The following is a 20,351-nucleotide window of genomic DNA, read 5'->3' on the forward strand; positions in this document are numbered from 1 at the left end:
TAGGAAAACCATCAACATTTTATACTGGGAGGCTTGCTTTGTCTTTTTGGGTTGACTAATTGACTTGGAATTTAGTGGAAGAGGCAAACAATAATTTGAAAAATCAATCGGGGACTGGGGAGAAACATGTTTTGTCTTTTTGGTTTGGATGCGTTCAGTTGAGTTGGAATTCAGCGGGAGGAACAATCAATGATGGAGAAGGAATCAATGAATGCATCAACGAAGACCAGCTTAACTTAATTTCAAAGATGGAGAAAGAATTTGACTGAAAAATAAATTTTATTTGAAGTAGTTACAATGATTTATGTATTCAACCTTACATAACTTAATTTTATGTCAAATTGCTTTTCACTTTCTTAAACTTCTTATCAAAATGTTTATTTCTTTTCGTCAATTTTCATGACTTTGTGTCTTTATTTATTTATTTTAATTTTGTGGACCATGGAAATCCCAATTCTCATCCTGGGACAACTTTGGCCTTCTTGGCGTCTTATTTAAGGTCGTCTTGTGATGAGGTTCTCTTCCATCTTCCTCTGCCTCGACTTCTAGTTGTGAGCATTAATGGCTACACAACTCGACCCTCCGGAGGATGCCTCCCACGACTTCTATGCTTACTACAGGTTTAATCCCAGTAGAGACACGCCCGACAGCGCCAGAAACACCTTGCTAGTAGTAGGCGCCTTGATTGCCGCCGCGACCTTCCAAGCAGGAATCAATCCTCCAGGCGGAGTTTGGCAAGACAAAACCACTGTGGATGGAGTCACTACACATCCAGGGAAGGCGATCTTGGGTTCCGAGAAGGCTGCATTCACTGTCTTTCTTTTCTGCAACACCTTAGCATTTTCTTCTTCGCTACAAATGATTACCTTTCTCATAATCGGCTGCCCTTTTTCTTTTGAGGTGCTGACTGCTATATACCCCATGTCCTTCACCTACGGCTTCTCAATTACTGCTGTGGAGCCTCCTGAAGCAGTCAAGTCCGGGTACATCGCGATTGCGTTTCTCTTGCCATATGCCGTGAGATTGTCACACCAAATTTTGAAAAAGTACAAGAAGAGAGGTTAGTTGGAGTTCACGATCAGAAAAGGTTTTTGTGTATTTGCTTGGGAGTTAAGCTTCTGTATCAGTAGTTTAGTTGTAGCTACTTGCAGTATTGTGGAGGAAGGCATCTTATAATCTGCCTGATGTTTATCATCGAAGTTGAATAAAGCTTATGCTTGAGTTGTTTTGGGTGGATTTCAAAGTATTTTCCATTAAATGGCTCTGTGCAAATGGGTCTTACGAGAAGTACTTGTATGATTCTCTCAAAGCCCTATAAATAATTTTTAAACTTTTTAAAATATTTACTAAATTTCATCTAACGTCTCATTTTTTTTTTTCTAAAAATAATAATTTTTTAAAATTTTATTAAATATCTAATTCATTTTCTGAAAGTGTTTTGTTAATGTCAGATGTGTTGTTTGAAGCGCTACGAAACAGATTTTAATTAATTCTATAAACAATAATAACTTAGATCTAAGGTTGTTAATTCATAAAATACAGACAGTTTACTTTCTAATTTTTATTTCCTTTAAATGAAGAGACAATATAATAAGAATAATTTTTTTTTTCCTTTTTAATTTATTCTCACATAAGGACAAAAGCTTGATGCTAATCCATAGATGTTTCTAATGCAATCGTGAGGTCCCCCACAAAATAAAACAGTAGAAGCAAATTGCTCCAAGAAAAAGGAAAAAAAAATTATTGGTACATTGACAAATCAAAGCATCTTGTGCAGCGGACCCTATGTCTATGGGGCTTCCAAACGTATAGTTGACGTTAACAAAATTATATTTTCAAAAATCTCAATTACTGCTCTTCTACAAGAAACTACAAATTCTACAGGGAAGTTTAATAGGCCTTTGTTTCTTTGCGGCACGGAGCAAACCAGACCTTTGTTTTCTATTACGGCCATTTTGTTAATTTAATAGAAACATACAAGGCTCCACATACACATTATTCTATACATATGTGCCTTGCCCAATGTCATCTCTCTCTTATATTTTTATCTTTATTTCTAAAAAATTATTGTGGCACAAGAGACATATAGTTGACCTTTGTAAAGTAAAAATCAATTATCACTCTCCTACAAGAAGATATAACTTCTCTATCACTCTCCTACATGCCCAATTTTACCACACAACTGGCATTGTGGCTTCTAATGTTGCCTACCACTTCTTTCATTTCCTTGATTTTATCTGCTTGAAGTAGGATTAAAATTTTGAGATCTGTAATTTCCTTGTCCAGTAAAAGTGCGTTGAAAACCACCTTGTCCTCCATTAAACCTTTTATGGGACTGTTGATTGTTAGAAATCTTTGCCATATTCACTTGATTTGTAGAATCAAGCTCCTTGGAATGTTTTTCAATCCTGCTTTCTTATGCTAGCAACAATGATTCAGTCTCTACGACTATATACAAATCATTTGTTGAATTCATTGAAACAACAAATGTATCGTACTCAGAAGACAATCCATTAAAGATTGCATCTATATGATCTTTGGTTGCAATAACATGTCCAACAAAAGCTAGCTGATCGATTAGGGATTTAATCTTTAACAAATAATCATTTACCGATAGATCACCCTTCTCTGTATTCTGGAGCCTAGTCTTGAACTGAGATATCTTAACTTTGGTTTGTGAGGCAAAGAACACCTCAAGAGTTTTCCAGATCTGGCGTGAAGTTTCACATCCAACCATTTGTGTGAGCATCACTTCTATCATTGAAGAGAGTAGCCATGAAAAGAGCAACTGATCTTGTTGTTCCTAATCAAGATACTTTGGATTGATCTTCCTTTAAACATGATCTCCAGCCGTAAGGAACCCTTTTGGTGGATCTTCATTTTCCAGAATAGATTTTTGTGGTTTGTGACCTCGTATTACAATTCCAACTTGCTATTTCTAGAGAAGAAAATTGCTATCATCTAATTTGATTGACAAATACAACTAGAATAAATTTCGCCATGGAAGGAGAGCTCTATAACTAAGAAGAAAATGAATTCTCTCTAGCCATTTAGAACAACTTTGATACCATATCAGAATTGATAAAATGTGTATTTCTTGCTAATGAGAAAATAGAGTTCACAACTTAAGTAACCCTCTCTGTATCTAACTACTTCTAACAATGTGTAACTAACAGGTAACAACTAACAATAACATGTTATCTGTTCACAACCTATTATCTCTTCACATATATAAATGAAGGAATGAAAGAATGCATGAACGAAGACAAGCTAAAATTAGTTTCACCTAAAAATGTTTTATCAAAAATGGAGAAAGAATTTGAATAAAAGATAATTTATTGAAAGTAGTTATAATGATTTATGTATTCAACCATAGATGAAGTAATGTATATGACGGGATTTGCTAAAAGTACAACAATGGGTACAACCAATACATTTAATTTAGAAGGACAATGAAACATTATGATAGATTTTACCATCCAACTCTTCCATTCATTTGTCGTTTTTGCAAACCTTTCAACCTCTCTATTCAAAGGGTTTAAAGAAGGTTCAAATGAAATAAAATTGTGATTCCTTTTTTCTTTTGTACATTTACTTCTTCCAAACCAAAAATTCATTCATCTTATTTCCTTCTTAATTTTCCATTATTTATAATTTAATTATGACGTCCTTCAAAAATTCCATGATACATTATACTATTACCAATGTCATTAATTTTATTATTTACGATTCATATTCTTATAACACAAAACAAGTTTACTTTGTTCATTGTTGATTGCTTTTCACTTATAGTTCTTATCAAAATGTTTATTTTTTTGGCTAAATTTTCATGACTTTGTGTTTTTCTTTTTTTCAATTTTTATGGACCATGGAAATCCAAATTCTCATCCTTGGACAACTTTGGCCCTCTTGGCGTCTTATTTAAGGTCGTCTAGTGATAAGGTTCTCTTCCCTCTTCCTCTGCCTCGACTTCTAGTTGTGAGCATTAATGGCCACACAACCCAACCCTCCGGAGGATGCCTCCCACGACTTCTATGCTTACTACAGGTTTGATCCCAGTAGAGACACGCCCGACAGCGCTAGAAACACCTTGCTAGTAGTAGGCGCCTTGATTGCCGCCGTGACCTTCCAAGCAGGAATCAACCCTCCAGGCGGAGTTTGGCAAGACAAAAAACTGTGGATGGAGTCCCTACACATCCAGGGAAGGCCATCTTGGGTTCCGAGAAGGCTGCGTTCACAGTCTTTCTTTTCTTCAACACCTTAGCGTTTTCTTCTTCGCTGCAAATGATTACCTATCTCATAATCGGCTGCCCTTTTTATTTTGAGGTGCTGACTGCTATATACTCCATGTCCTTCACCTACGGTTTCTCAATTGCTGCTGTGGAGCCTCCTGGAGCAGTCAAGTCTGGGTACATCGCGATTGCGTTTATCTTGCCATATGCCGTAAGATTGTCACACCAAATGTTCAAGAAGTACAAGAAGAGAGGTTAATTGTAGTTCATCTAAAAAGGTATTTGTGTATTTGCTTGTAAGTCAAGCTTCTGTTTTAGTAGTTTAATTTGTAACTATTTTGCAGTATTATGGAAGAAGGCATCTAATAATCTGCCCTATGTTTACCATCAAAGTTAAATTAAGCTTATGCTTAAGTTGTTTTTATTCAAAGGGCTTTCCCTACAAGAATTTTTGAGAAGTACTTATCAAGTAATTCTGTCAAAACCACTATAAATAAATTTTTAACTTTTAAACAAATATTTTCTAGATTTCATCAAATGTCAAAATTTTCTTTAAAAGCTAACTTTTTAGAAGTACTTTTCAATTATATCAAATGTCTAATTTTTTTAATCCAAGAAATATTTTTAATCCAATTGTGAAATAGACTTTTCTAATCCAATCGCGAGGTCCACAAGCTATTACAAGCAAAAGAATCAAAGCATCTAGTGGGCTTTGTAAGTGTTTAGTTAGGTTGGCAATTCCGGACAAAATTCCTAAGTGTCCCCTGACTCGGTTTACCAATCCCTCTTTGGGCTACTTGACTTTAAAGATTAAGACTTTACTAAGAGACCGAGGTTAGTTGGAGTTCATGATCAGAAAAGGTTTTTTTGTATTTGCTTGTGAGTTAAGCTTCTGTATCAATAGTTTCGTTGTAGCTACTTGCAGTATCATGGAGGAAGACATCTTATAATCTGCCTGATGTTTGTCATCAAAGTTGAATAAAACTTATGCTTGAGTTGTTTTGGGTTGATTTGAAAGTGTTTTCCCTTAAATGGCTTTCAGTGCAAATATGTTTTACGAGAAGTACTTGTATGCTTCTCTCAACCCTATAAATAATTTTTAAACTTTTTAAAATGTTCTCTAAATTTCATCAAACATCTTATTTTTCTTTAAAAATAATAATTTCTTTTAAATTTTATTAAATATCTAATTCATTTTCTAAAAGTGTATTGTTAATGTTAGAAGTGTTGTTTGAAGCGCTACGAAACAGACTTTAACTAATTCTATAAACAATAATAACTTAGATGTAAGGTTGTAGCCCATAAAATACAGACAATTTACTTTCTAATTTTTGTTTCCTAGAAGAGACAATTTAATAAGAATAATTGTCACACAAGAGACATATAGTTGACCTTCGTAGAGTTTTATTTATTTATTTTTTAAAAATCAATAATCACTCTCCTACAAGAAGATATAACTTTTTTATGAGTGTTATAAGGCTTTATTTCGTTTAACAGTCTTTGGTGAAGATAGCAAATCAGGTAAGCATAAAGTATTAAACCTTTCAATATACTATAGTTATTGTCCAATCCCTGGAGGACGGATTTGAAATTTAAATAAACGAGTTTGAGATTTCTTTTTTTAAACTTGAGATTGGTTCGAAGCGGGTTTAGATATTATCTTATCCCATCCCACCCCTTCCTACCCATCCCAATTATATATAAAATTTAATTTAAAAAATTAATTTAATTTAAATTTTATTTTCCTATTTTTAATATAATAATAATAATAATAATAATAAAAAAAAAAAAATGATTTTAAAATAATTTATAAAAAATTATAATATTTCAATCATTTGTAAAATATATTTATTTTAATGTAATTAAAACCATTTTAAATAATTTAAAAAAAAAATTCAAAAAAAGTTGAACGATATGTTTTTTTTTAATTTATTTTTTAATAAAACAAAAATAAAAAATATTTTGAATAAATAAGACAAGATTGGGATGAGGACTCACAGTACGAACCCCCAACATTATCATCCTAAGAATTAAAAGAAAAGATAAAAATAAAAGTTGAAAGGAGACCTCCTAAGAAAAAGACAGATTTAACATTTGGAAAACCTACCAACATTTTATTATGGGAGGCTTGCTTTATCTTTTTGGGTTGACTAATTGACTTGGAATTTAGTGGAAGAGGCAAACAATAATTTGAAAAATCAATCGGAGAGTAATATTAATTTTTAAAAATATATAAGATAAATTCATAATTTTGGATAATATTTTATTTATATTTCTTATATTTTAATATTTTTAAATAATATTATATAGAAACAAATAATTTAATACTAACAACTATTACTAAGTTCATTTTTTAATTATATATTCTAACATTTTACAACTATATTTTTTTTAAATGGATTTTTAAATGTATATAATATTTTAATATTTAAATATATATATTTGTGGACCCCACACTTTTGCACGATGCGTTCCCACTCGATGGCGAAACTCACTTTTTTATTTGTTTGGTGAAATTTTGATTTTTTGAAAAAGACTTGGAGTTGCCACTTATTTTTATTTTATTTTTAAAGGGAAAACAAAATAAGAAATAAAAACCCTAAGTGTGACTCCTGAAGGAAAAAATAGGTTTGTGAAAAACCGAGTCTAGATTCGAGGGACAGGTTACCTATTGGAAAGGTATAGTAAAGACTGTAGCACCCCTCTAAGCTCCTAAAAATGGATCTCTACTAAATAAGGTGGGATAAACATGTCAATTAACTAGGAAATCAATAGATACCAATGAAATGATCAAATAATAAAATGAATAATGTGTAAGAGTAAGCAAAGTGGGAGCGGGAGCATACCTTGACAGTAAATAATAGTGCGCTATCATGAAAATAGGGTTAACTCAAGCACAAAATCATCACATGCATATCAAAGAGTAAGACAAAGATCAAACAATATTCATTAAACATAACAATTGATAATCGGAAGAGATCATATGTAGGGCCCCCACCAAAGCCCAATTTATTTTACATGAATTAATCCCACAAATTCCATTATTTTGGAATTATGAAAATTATCTTCATGCTTATTAGAAATCAAGGAAAACGAAAAATTATTTTAAAATCAAAGAAAATTCATGAAAGTGCTTACCTGAAAGGAAATGTAGAAAATTTATTTAAAAACGGAAGTTTTAGTAACTTAAAACCCTAATGAGGAATGAGAAGTGATAGAATTAAAAAAATATTTGAAAACTTGAGTGAAATTAAAATTATTTGAAAGGAAACTATTTTTGAAAATTATTTGAAAATTGAAGTCATGAAAATTATTTGAAAATTGAAGTCATGAAAATTATTTGAAAATTGGAGTTTTGAAAATTAAATTTAAAAAAGTTGGAATTTTGAAAATTATTTGAGAATTAGAGTTTTGAAAATTAAATTTAAGAATTAGAGTTTTGGAAATTAAATTTGAAAGAAAATGGAGTTTCGAAAATTATTTGAAAATTGGAATTTTTAAAAGAATTAAATTTGAAAATGGAAAATTTGAAAAATAAAACTTGGATATGAAAATACTAAGAGATAATAAAAATAAATAAATAAATAAAAGAGGTGTGACAGTTGGGATTGGCCAAAGGTGGCCATGCAAAGCATGGGCCGAGGAGGGTGGTCATGGAAGATGAGGTCATGCGCATGGGCCCAGGATGCAAGTAGGATTGCTCTCTATCGAAATGGTTGAGATTGGTCTGAAGAAATCATAGTTTTTCCAGTATGCTCAAAGCTCCAGCTCCCTGCAACTCCACACCTTCCTCTAAGTGTCCTTAACTTTCCACATCACAAAGCAATTCAAGTAGGAGTACCAAGCCTTATCAAGTGCCATAAGCTGAGAGTTGAAGGCCCAACGTCTTATCAATGTGAGGGTCAAACTCTTCCTCAGAACTTTGCATATACAACAACCTTGAACTAGTAGTGGATATTCAACTCAATAGAATTGGTATTCTTCTTTTCTACACGTGTTTGGATCATTCGTCCTTCATCCCCATAGTATGTATTTTCTAATGCATCATATGTCCCGCTATCCATATCATAAGCACCATTCAACTCTAAAATTTCAAATAATTCAAGTGCCTCATAGTACATTTTCAAGAAAACTAATTTCCCGATCTGACCACATAGCTTTGAACTGGGTTTCCTGAACTGGGTTTCATTTACTTGAGCTTCTTTTCCCACATTCAACTCAATAGACGAAGGTTTCGGCTTGGGCCATGGTTGCAGAATCTGAACCAGAGGATCCTGAAACTGTTCCAGAATCGAACTCCAAACCGACGACCCTTCATGCTTCTCCAATTCAATGTCCAAAGGAAGCACATCTTGTCCCGCGGAGACTGCCAAAATATGAAGCCCGAGCAAAGAATTCCATGCCACATAATGGACAGCTTCACCAACCTCCCAGACTTGAAGGCATCGACCGGTTTCAACCTCCTAAACACATATAGATCCATCAATTGGACCAGAAGCAATCCACTGTCTTGATGCTTCAATAGAAATTGACATAGCTATACCCTTTAGCTTTTTCTTATTTTCAAGCACTTCAAACATAGCAAGCTTAACATCCTTTTCAATTCATTAACATGTCCACGATGATATATTGGTATACACAATTCGATATATCCAAAATGACCTTCACATTGTCTAGGTTCTGTTGTGCCATAAGATTCACATTTGCCAAATTCCAATGGCACACCTAGAAATGGAATTGATATTGGTGGGTGCGGTATGGGTAATAAGTCGAAGATAGATGGCATGGTGATGAATTTGATGAGCATGGAGGATGGAAAAATGGGTATGGTGACGGATTTAGTGGGTATAAAGATTAGAAAGATGGTGAGATGAAGAGTGTGGGTTATCAGTGATGGAATGGGTGGTGGAAGTGGCAGATTGGTAAGTGTGAAGGAAGCTGAAGGTGGTGTTAATGAGGAAAAGGGGTATGGTCATGGTTCAAAGTCGCGGTATCGGTCACTGACTCGGAGGGTCCCGAGGCGTATCGGTCTCGGTGTATCGGCCTGGTATCAGGCAATACGTAAAATAAGCTAATTAGAAAATTCAAAAAAATATAAAAATATTATGTAAATCATCAGAAAAATATATACAATTAAATAAGCTCAAAAAATTAAAAAAATAAAATTGTCTCACATTTAACATTATTTAAATAGTTATAAAAGTATCTGTTTAAAGTTATTTATGATAATGCTAATAAAAAGAAAGTTATTTTATTTCAAATATAATAACATTTTTACTAACAACACATACAATACAACAATCAATTCCATGTTGAATGACGAGGGGGTTCAAAATCATCTTCATCATCAGTCCTACGACGAGCATACAAATTGGGGTGGCAATTCCCGTAGTGAGGATATGATTGAAAGAGTGGTTCATAACTCAAATATGGTGGGTGAGATGATTGGCTTGATGATCCATAATCAAGAAAATATGGTTTCGAAGGCTGCTCGGGATCAACACCAGCTTGATAGTATCAAAAACCTCGATAAGCAATGCTACTGCTACTAGAAGATTGATCATATCCATATGAGTCACTAGCTCGTGTTCCAGTATTTGAATATCCCTCTGGATGCATCATTGGAAATTGATTAAAATCATTTCTACTAAAAGTACTGGAAGAGCTATCACGGTCTCTAAAGTTGTGATATGATCTATCATCTACCCCTCTGAAATACGACCTTGATCCTATACCCAAATTTTGTAAGTGCTCATCAATACGGTGATGATTTGATCTATGATAATCATGCCCACTAGAATAATCATCATCACTGGGAAATGTAGTTAGTCTTTCCAAATGCTTTCGTTGTTCCCATATCCCTGGTCGATATCCATGATCTGTATCTTGTGTGGCATAGTAATTTTCACCTCCTTGTGCCCATGACATGCCAGGATCTACTTGACTAACATAACCACCCCCAGTGCTACCATTTCCCCCAATACCCTCACTAGTGCCACCAACTCCTCTATTGCCCCCACTAGTGCCACCACTCTGCCTACTGCCCCTATTGTCACCATCATCACTACTAGAACTTGAAGAAATTGTTCTAGAAGCCTTACCTTTACGACGAGAATCAACATCTCTTTCTCTACCTTCTTCATTAGTGGGAAGACCTTTATCCAACCAATCCAAATTATCAGATGATAAAATAGGCTCCTCTCCTTCTCGTATCCACTCATCTAATATATCATCATCATTAAACATATGATTCAGATCAATTGGATTGTATAAATCTTCATTGCTTCGCTCTTGCATCAAATTCTTAACACGAAGTCGCATATTGTAGTGCACATAAACTAACTTATGCAACTTTTTCATTGCCAAACGGTTGCGCAACTTTGTGTGAATCAATGACCATGTGCTCCAATTTCTTTCACAACCTGATGAAGAACAAGTTTGGCTTAAAATTTTAACAGCAATCTTTTGTAGATGTGGACCTTCGTCGCCATAGTTGTTCCACTATTCAGCTATAATAAAGAAAATGCATACTTATTAATCACTATGATATATTTAACAAAAAATGATGATAACTTCTTATTTGTAATAGACATAAATGTATTGAGTACCTGGAAGAGATTGATTTATTGCTTTCTTTGTGAGTGCACTTCCAAATTCTCTTGGCCGTCAACAAATAATTTCACCTACATCATTAACAATTTTTTTTTTGTTAATGCACATTACATATACAAAATGCATTATATAAAGGTCACAAACTATTATTATACCTCGTTAATAGCTTTTGCTTGTCTATCCAAATCTGGCTCTAATCTCTTGATAACCTCCTTTAATCCAACTTTAATTTCCGGATGGTTGGAGAAATGCTTTGAATATTGGAACATTGGATTTAAAAAATATGCTGCCATAAGTTAAATAATGATCAGTTTATAATAATTTGTACTTAAAAAAATTAATAAAAAATATATAAAGAATTTTTTTATTACTTGCAGCATGCAAATATCTGTGCAATTGACCTTCCCACCTTCTATCAATGACTTCCCAATACTTTTCCCATTGCTTGACCGATGCCTTGATAGCCAATTTAGCTTTATCCATTGCTTCATAAATGATTGATAGTGTGGGCTTTTTATCTTGATCAACCAATTTCAATACTTTGACGAGAGGTTCCATGATGGTTTGAACTTCTCCGGCCTTCTTCCAAAATTGATCAGTTAAGATAAGGTTGGATACCTTATCTCTTACACTTTTTCTGCTCCTATCTTTATTGAATTCACGCCACTCATTTGTTGTGCACATTCTCTTCAAATTAGCCTCATAACGTATAAGACTCTCAAGTGAAATGAATTCAGTGGCAAAACGGGTTATTCCTGGCCTTAACAGATCTCTATCCTTGGTGAACACTTTCATCAAATTCACCACTTTCAAGCTATTATAAATAAATCCCGTGATCATCTTAGCTTGATCTAATGTCTCCTTAATCTGCTTCATGCTTCCAATATCTTCAAGCATTAAATCAATACAGTGGGCTGCACAAGGAGACCAAAACAAATACTTTCGCTTCTCCATCAACAACATACCGGCTGCTTTAAAACTTGCCTCATTATCAGTGACTACTTGAACAACATTTTCCTCCCCAACCTCCTCTACAACTTTATCCATAAGGGAAAAGATGTAGTCTGCTGTCTTAGGTATGTTGGTAGTGTCAACTGAAGAATGGTATATCATACTTCTATCACAATAAATCATGAAATTGATGATAGGCTTTCTAGTCCTAGAACTCCAACCATCACACATGATTGTGCACCCATATATAGGCCATTTAGCCTTCAATGTTGTTATGTATACCTTAAGTTCTTGCACCTCCTCTTCCAAATATGTATTTCCAATTTGGTATCCCGTGGGACCCTTGATGCCTGGACCTACTTCTGCTATGGTATCAATCATTGATTGATAGTAAGGCCCACTGTCAGCTGCATTAAAGGGTATTGCATTAAAGAGAAAGAATTTAGAAATAGCTTTACCCACTTTCTTCACGCCTTCAGTAGAAAACAAGCTTTTTATTGATTTCTGCTTTGATGGGAACATGTAGGGATCAATTCCTTTTGGAGGTATGCTAGCTCCTTCTCTTACACTGAAGCTACGTGTCAGTCCGCGCTTAATCCTAGCATTAGAAGGTTGTGAGGAACTACCACCCTACTGATGCTCTTGTCCACCTTCTTCAAAAATTCGACGACTTTCTTTCATTGCTTGTTTCATTTGTCTTCTTTCAAAATCAGCCATAGCAACTTCCTCAATTTCATCATCAGAATCACCCTCATCAATTTCATAGAAATTATCTCTATTTAAGGAATTCAAAAGTCGTTCTTTTTTTTTCTTTAACTGTGCCTTTTCTTTTGAAGTATTAGACATATGTTGTCTAACACTATGTGACACTTCTACCGGTACACGTGGACATCCTTCCACTTGTCCAGATATATGTGCGATGTGTTGCTTTAATCTTGTTATACCGCCATATATAACTTTCCCACAATATTTACACTTTGTGGTTCTTCTACTACCACCAACAGGTTCTGCATGCTCCCAACCAATATCATGTTTTGAAGCCATTTTGAAATTTTAACCTAACCATGTATAAAAGGAAAACAATTTACTTTTCAAATTGAATATATATAAACACATTTATATAAGAATTATAATATTCAATTTTCCACTCACTTATATGTTTCATATTGCTGCCATATAAAAATAAATTGTACTAAAAAAGCAATAAACACGATCTCACCTAAGTTCATCATCTTTTGTTTTCCACTTATTTATATGTTTTTTAAATTAAAATCAATGTAATTGACCATGTAAATGCATACCCTTCATTCCGTATTATTAAATCATTTATGATTATTTGAAGAAAAAAATTTCAATAATGATTAATTTTGTATAGTAATTTAATTTTGCAATATAGTATTAATGTAATTGAGTAATAGGGAAATTTTTTGTCACTAATATAATCTAAATTTATTTATACTAATAGAAAATTGAGTGATATTTTTAAAGTATTCAAGACAATTTCTTGTACATTATATTTTTAAAAATTTAAAAATTCATGAAATAATTTAAAATTATTAATTATGTCTTATTTAGTTTATAAGACATATAGGAACAATATTTGAAAAGAAATAATAGATTATATATAGCAACAATATTAAACCATATATAGAGAGTATATATATTAATTTGAAAAGGAATAACATATTATATGTATGATATTATAATAAAATCATAGGTTTATTTTATTTTATTTTTATAAAAAAAATACTATTTTAGCATATGTTAGAAACATAAAAATATTAACATCTTTATCATTTTTTGGGTTAAAAATTAATAATAAATATTTAAACTAATAATTTTTCATAATATTTTATTTAAATTGAATAATTAATAAAGTTTAACTTTTTAAAAATGAGTCAAAATTTTCATTCCATGTACTCATTTAGAATTGAATTATCAACATAATATTATAAAAAAAATTTATTTTATATGTAATTAATTAGATTGGTTTTTTAATTTCAAAATTATTTTTAAAAATTAAAAAATTCATGAAATAATTTAAAATTATTAATTATATCTTATTTAGTTTATAAGATATATGGCAATAATATTTGAAAATGAATAACAAATTATATATAGCAACAATATTCAATTATATATAGAGATTACATATATTAAATTGAAAAGGAATAATATATCATATAAATTAGGAACACTTGACTTCCATTAAGATTTGCAGGACTAAATCCTATTAAATCAAGTAATAAAAGTATCAGAATTTCGCTATTTGCTTCTAACCTATTCTATAATTGAATTAAATTATTCAATATAAGTTTATATGAATTTATTACCTACCGATCAAACCTCCTGCCCAGGCTGCCCTAACCCCCTGCCCTCTGTTTCTTCTTCTTCCCCAGCAACACCGTGTTTTGCCTCTATCTTCTTCTTCTTCCCCCAAAACAGCAATAACCCCTACACAACAACACACGTTTTGCCCTCTTCTTCTTCTTCCCCAACACAACAACACCATGAAGATGCTCTGATGCACTAATGCAGCCGGCAACCCTCTGTCTTCTTCCCCAAACCACGAAGACGCAGCCTCTTGTGGCACGATCTGCTACCTTCCACGGTTCCACCAAGCACCGCACCAAAAATGAAGATTATAGACTCCGGCAATGGTGGATTTCTTCAACCGAGCCTCTTTTTAAAGGCTTTTGAAAGGGTCACGGACTCACAGGTTTGTTTCAAATCTTCACGGGTTTTTTTTTAAATTTTCATAGGTTTCATAGGTTTTCTTTTGCAGAGGAATCTCTGATTTCTCTGAAAAATCAAGATTTGTTGTGGGGCTTTTTGTAGAGAATCTATTGAATTTTTTCCCCGAGTTGACCGAGTTAACTCGGAATATCGGTCGACTCATCCGAGTCCAACCGATTCAGGCCGAATCTAGGTATCTGGTATCGGACTCGTCGCGGTCCACTTCGAGGCGGATACGACTCGATTTTTTGAACGCTGGGTATGGTGGGCATGATGACAGGGATCTTGCGGAAATATAATTATTGAACAGTTTTGAAGCAATTCATGCTAAAATATTTGAAGAAACTTCATATCCCCATTGCTTCCGGAAAGAGTCCAATTTGAGTTGCAACAAAAAAGAGTTTCTTACACATATTTGCAGCAGTAGACGGGGCCACTCGCTGGACCTCCATGGAGAAGAAACCCAGATATGAAAGTGCTACCATGAGTGCTCTGACTCGCAAGCAGGCAATTAGGTATTCCTGAGATGTCTTCCTAAGAGCATGATACACTACTGCTACGCATGAAGGAGGTAGCGCATCACATAAATGGGTCGATGCCTAGGCATAAGAAGCATAATATCGGGATTACTTTCATGATCGAGCAAACCCATGACCACCAGCATGAAGGAATCCACTGAAAATATTTTGAGTGACTTCATGTCAAACTTCCTTCTCGGTTGCTTTTGTTATCAGCTACACAGCACCATCCCACGTACGCCTCCACGTTCACCACCCTGAAGTGGTCATCCTGAAGTGGTCCAGTACCCACGTCCTCCACCATGATCTCTTATTTCCGCAACACTTAAGGAGCACGTTCTACAACTGCTCAGAGTGTGGAAAATCTGCAGAAACGTGGAATGATGGGAAGCCACATTTATATAGTTTTCTCATGGTCCTGAACTCGTGATCTGCCATTTTCATTCTTCAGTAATACACCATCCATAGGAGATCATCAGAGTTTGGAAACCAAAGCTTGAACCGATTACAACAACTTGATTCGATGGCTGGAGGTAAGTGGACTACTCTAAGTCTTTTACAGATTATATTCAGGTTGCAAGTGTTCATTGAATTGAATACAACATGTAAACTTCTTTCATTTGGTATCAGAGCAATAAATCTTGCCTCTGACTTGGTATCTCTTTTGCACCAGATTTGCTTAGTTAATGGTTTCTTTTCTGGATGTAAGATACAGTTATAGAGTATGTTTATGAAAGAAACATCCATACGTTGATCTCTTAAAAACACTCCATAAATTGAAATACCTTGCTTGCTGACCGGAAAAATAATAGATAACAGAACAAATGTTTAGAACCCATTTGGTGGAGTTGGGGTTGCACTCCGACGGAACCACTCCTTCCCATTTGTTCTGGCCGTTGACGCTGCCGCAGTCGGCCATGTGGATCTGCCCAGAAAGTATAAGGTTGGTTGTTAATGTTGTAGGCTGCCTGAAAATGCTGCATTAAAATTGATGCTTTCCACGCTGGCTGCGATGTCAACAAGCACCATTTTCGGTGCTGTTTAGGGCTGCAGTTTCAGCCACTAAAGGTGTCATTTTCAGGCGTTCCAAAAGCGCCATTTCCGATGCTGTTTTGGGGCTGCAGTGGTGAGCCACTATAGGCGCTAAATTCGAGCGCTATTCAAGCGCCGCTGCAGGTGCCGCCCACTGCATACAGCACCAGCCTCGCCACCATAGGCCACAGGCCTTCATGATATTTATATTGGCGTGGGGAGCTCGCATAAAGGCGGGAATGGAGGAATCGGGGCTGCACTCCAATGGATGCAACCCGTCCTGTTGGCCGCGATGCTGTTGTGGATGAAGCAGTCCACGGGTGGCTGAAAATTAGGAAGATGAGTTTATGATATTAAAAATAAATAATAATAAATGAAAGAACCTAGAGAAAGATTGGGCTCTACTAAGGTTTTGGGCCTTGGTATAAGAGGCTTATGGGCCCATTAAGCTTAATACATGGCAATGACCCATTTTTTTCAACATTAAAGTGCTTTAAGTGTTGGGCCATGGGTTAATTATGATATTTGGGCCGATTTGGGCTCTACTAAGGTTTGATTGTTTTTTATATGTGATTCTTTATACATGCAAATTAATTCATTGATTATATTTTGTATGCTTGTATGAGTAAAATGTTGTAGCTATTGATGCATGCAAATATTATCTAAATTGTGTTAGATATATTAAAATATATATATCATATAGTCTTAATGTCTAGTGAACCATATAATTTTTTTTAATAATTAAGGAATAGCCACAACAACCTTAATTATATAAAATTATATATTAAGTAAATCTGGATCACATTATGGACATTAATTGTAATTAATTATATGAATATCATGATTTTACCCCACAGGGATTTCATTATGTTTATATAATTAATTAGGATAGAATATTAATATTAATTTTCCTAATTTACCCACATGAGTTGGGAATAATTAATTTAATAGGTTTGTCATAAAGATTATAGACAGAAAATATCAAACTATATTCATAATCCAATAAAATAGTTTGATAAAGTCTATCATAAAGATAATGAATCTTATTGAGTTAAAGATTTAGCTCACACGCAATTTTTAATAAAATTATATTCAATTTTTAAGCATGTTATACATTCGTAAAACATGAATTTAAATTAAAGCCTCAGATTTTAATAAGTTTGTAATCCTTTTTATGTAGTTTTACCTATCATATCTGATATTCGTTGTGAGGTTCCCAAACTTAGGGGAGATAACTTTAAGATATGGAATGAGAGAATTCTTCTTCAATTAGGGTGCATGGACATAGATTATGCTATAAGGAAAGATGAACCACATAAGATCACTGATACTAGCACACTTGATGAAATTCTATTGTACGAACGCTGGGAGAAATCTAATTGTCTCAGCGTGATGTACATTAAGACAAAAATTAGTGCTGGCATATGTGGTTCAATCGAGCAACATGAGAATGTCTACGAATTGCTAAAGACTATTGACGAGCAATTCGTCACTTCAGATAAAGCCTTGGCAAGCACCCTAATTATGAAGTTCACATTCCTGAAGCTCATCGATATAAGAGGTGTACGCAAACACATCATGGAGATGAGAGACATTGTGGCTTAGTTGAAGAAGCTCGAGGTAGAAATGTCTAAATCCTTCTTGGTGCACTTTATCCTTAACACTCTTCCGCCTCAGTATGAACCTTTCAAAATCTCTTACAACACACATAAGGATAAGTGGTCTATCAATGAATTGATAACCATATGTGTTCAAGAGGAAGGAAGGTTAATGATGGAACAAGGAGAAAGTGTCATGCTGGTGACGCAAAGGAAAGGAAAGAAAGGAAAATCTCAGGCCAGTCAGAAAGGGAAGCAATAAATTCCTCCTAAATCTGACATTAAGAAAGACAAAAAATGTTTTTTCTATAAAAAGAAAGGACACATGAAGAAGAAATGTCTGAAATTTCATAATTGGATTGAGAAGAAAGGTAACCTTACCTCATTTGTTTGCTATGAATCTAATATGGTTAATGTAAACACCAACACATGGTGGATTGATTCTGGATCTGCAATCCACATTTCAAATTCCTTGCAGGGTATGCAAAACCTAAGGAAGCCAGTGAGAAATGAGCAATTCATTTTATTCGAAAATAAGACGGGCTCGTATGTGGAAGCAATAGGGACATGTTATTTAACTTTATATGGTGGTTTTATTTTGGAATTGCAAAGGACCTTTTATGTACCAAGTTTCTCACGAAACTTGATTTCAGTTTCTAGACTTGTATCGTTTGGATATTCCTTTCATTTTTCAGAAACATCCTTTAGTTTGATTTATAAATCTGATTGTGTTGGGAGTGGTATTTTGTCTGATGGTCTTTATTGCATATTCTTACAAACTAATACCACTCATAATTCATTACATGTCCAAACTGGCATTAAGAGATGTGTTGTAAAAGAGGATTCCTCTTCATTGTGGCACCGGAGATTAGGTCATATCTCCATAGATAGAATCAAAAGGTTGGTGAATGATGGAGTACTTAGCACTCTAGATTTTTCTGACTTTGAGACTTGTGTGGACTGCATTAAGGGAAAGCAGACCAACAAGTCAAAGAGAGGTGCTACTAGGAGTTCCGCCATACTAGAGATCATACATACTGATATATGTAGTCTTGACATGGACTCTCATGGTAAAAAAATACTTCATCTCTTTCATAGATGATTTCTCACGATACATGTATCTCTACATACTTCATAATAAAAATGAAGCTTTAGATGCCTTTAAAGTCTTCAAGGTAGAAGTAGAGAAACAATATGGTAAACAAATTAAGATAATGAGACTAGATAGAGGTGGAGAATATTACGGTAGATACTTGGAAGATGGACAATCACTTAGGCCATTTGTGAAGTTTCTTTAAGAGCATGGGATTGTTGCCCAATGCACCATGCCTGGTTCTCCGGACCAAAATGGCATAGCAAAAAGAAGAGACCAAACTTTATTGGACATGGTGAGGAGTATGCTTAGCAGCTCAAAACTTCCTAAATTCTTGTGGATTGAAGCACTTAAGACAACTGTGTATATATTAAACCGAGTTCCAACCAAGGCTGTCCCAAAGACGCCATTTGAGTTATTGAAAGGTTGGAAATCGAGTTTGCGACATATGTGCATTTGGGGATACTCGTCTGAAGTGAGAATTTATAATCCACAAGAGAAGAAACTAGACCCAAGGACTATTAGTGGGTATTTCATTGGATATAATATAAAGTCGAAGGGGTATAGATTTTACTGTCCATCTCACAGCACTAGGATTGTGGAATCAAGAAATGCTAAATTTCTTGAATATGACTTGGTTAGTGGGAGCGATCAATTTAGAAACATAGTTTCTGATATTGATCATACAGAGTCTCAACCTTCCACTTTAAGTGATAGATTGTTTATTGTTCATAACATCCCTCGAGTACAAACGGGTGTAGAACGAACAATCGATGAAGTTCAACTAGACATTGAAGTTCCACAAGTTGTTGACAACATTTCGATAGATCAAATTGATCAGGAGTTACTTGACACTTCTGAATAACAAGTTGAACCTCATACTTCCTCAGAAGATATTGGTGCAGCCTTAAGAAGGTCTGCTCGAACTAAGAGGTCAACAATTCCTAGTGATTATGTAGTGTATCTACAAGAATCTGACTATAATATAAGAGCCGAAAATGATCCTGAATCATTTTCACAAGCCATGAGTTGCAAAGAATCAGAATTATGGTACAATGCCATGAAAGATGAGATGAATTCCATGAGGTGCAACAATGTTTGGGACCTTGTTGAGTTGCCTAATGGTGTAAAAACCATTGGTTGTAAATGGGTTTTTAAGATAAAGAAAGACTTATTAGGCAACATTGAAAGATACAAGGTCAGACTTGTTGCAAAGGGGTTCACTCAGAAAGAAGGAATTGATTACTTGGAAACATTTTCTCTTTTATTTAAAAAGGATTCCTTGCCTATTATATTGGCATTAGTAGCCCACTTTGATTTAGAGTTGCAACAAATGGATGTGAAAACAACATTTCTTAATGGAGAGCTAGATGAGGAGGTTTACATGAAACAACCTAAAGGATTCCCCTCTAGTGATGGTGAGCAATTGGTTTGTAAGCTTAAGAAATCCATATAAGGTTTGAAACAAGCATCTCGCTAATGGTATTTAAAATTCCATAACATAATTTCTTCATTTGGTTTTATTGAAAATGTCATGAATCAATGCATATACCTTAAGGTCAGTGGGAGTAAAGTTTGT

At 34.2% G+C, this 20,351-nt stretch overlaps 1 protein-coding gene across 1 annotated transcript; it reads left to right on the forward strand.

Annotated features, from left to right (window-relative positions):
- Window positions 1–561: 561 nt before the first annotated feature.
- On the forward strand, window positions 562–1,065 carry LOC117921787. Its single transcript, XM_034839747.1, has one exon. It carries the CDS (start codon window positions 562–564, stop codon window positions 1,063–1,065), a length of 504 nt encoding a protein of 167 aa, XP_034695638.1.
- Window positions 1,066–20,351: the final 19,286 nt, after the last annotated feature.

This window comes from Vitis riparia, chromosome 9, assembly GCF_004353265.1.
Source record: "Vitis riparia cultivar Riparia Gloire de Montpellier isolate 1030 chromosome 9, EGFV_Vit.rip_1.0, whole genome shotgun sequence".
Classification (NCBI taxonomy): Eukaryota; Viridiplantae; Streptophyta; class Magnoliopsida; order Vitales; family Vitaceae; genus Vitis; species Vitis riparia.

Coding starts and splice junctions, on each gene's coding strand:
- LOC117921787 (XM_034839747.1), top strand. CDS start 562: ATGGCTACACAACTCGACCCTCCGGAGGATGCCTCCCACGACTTCTAT.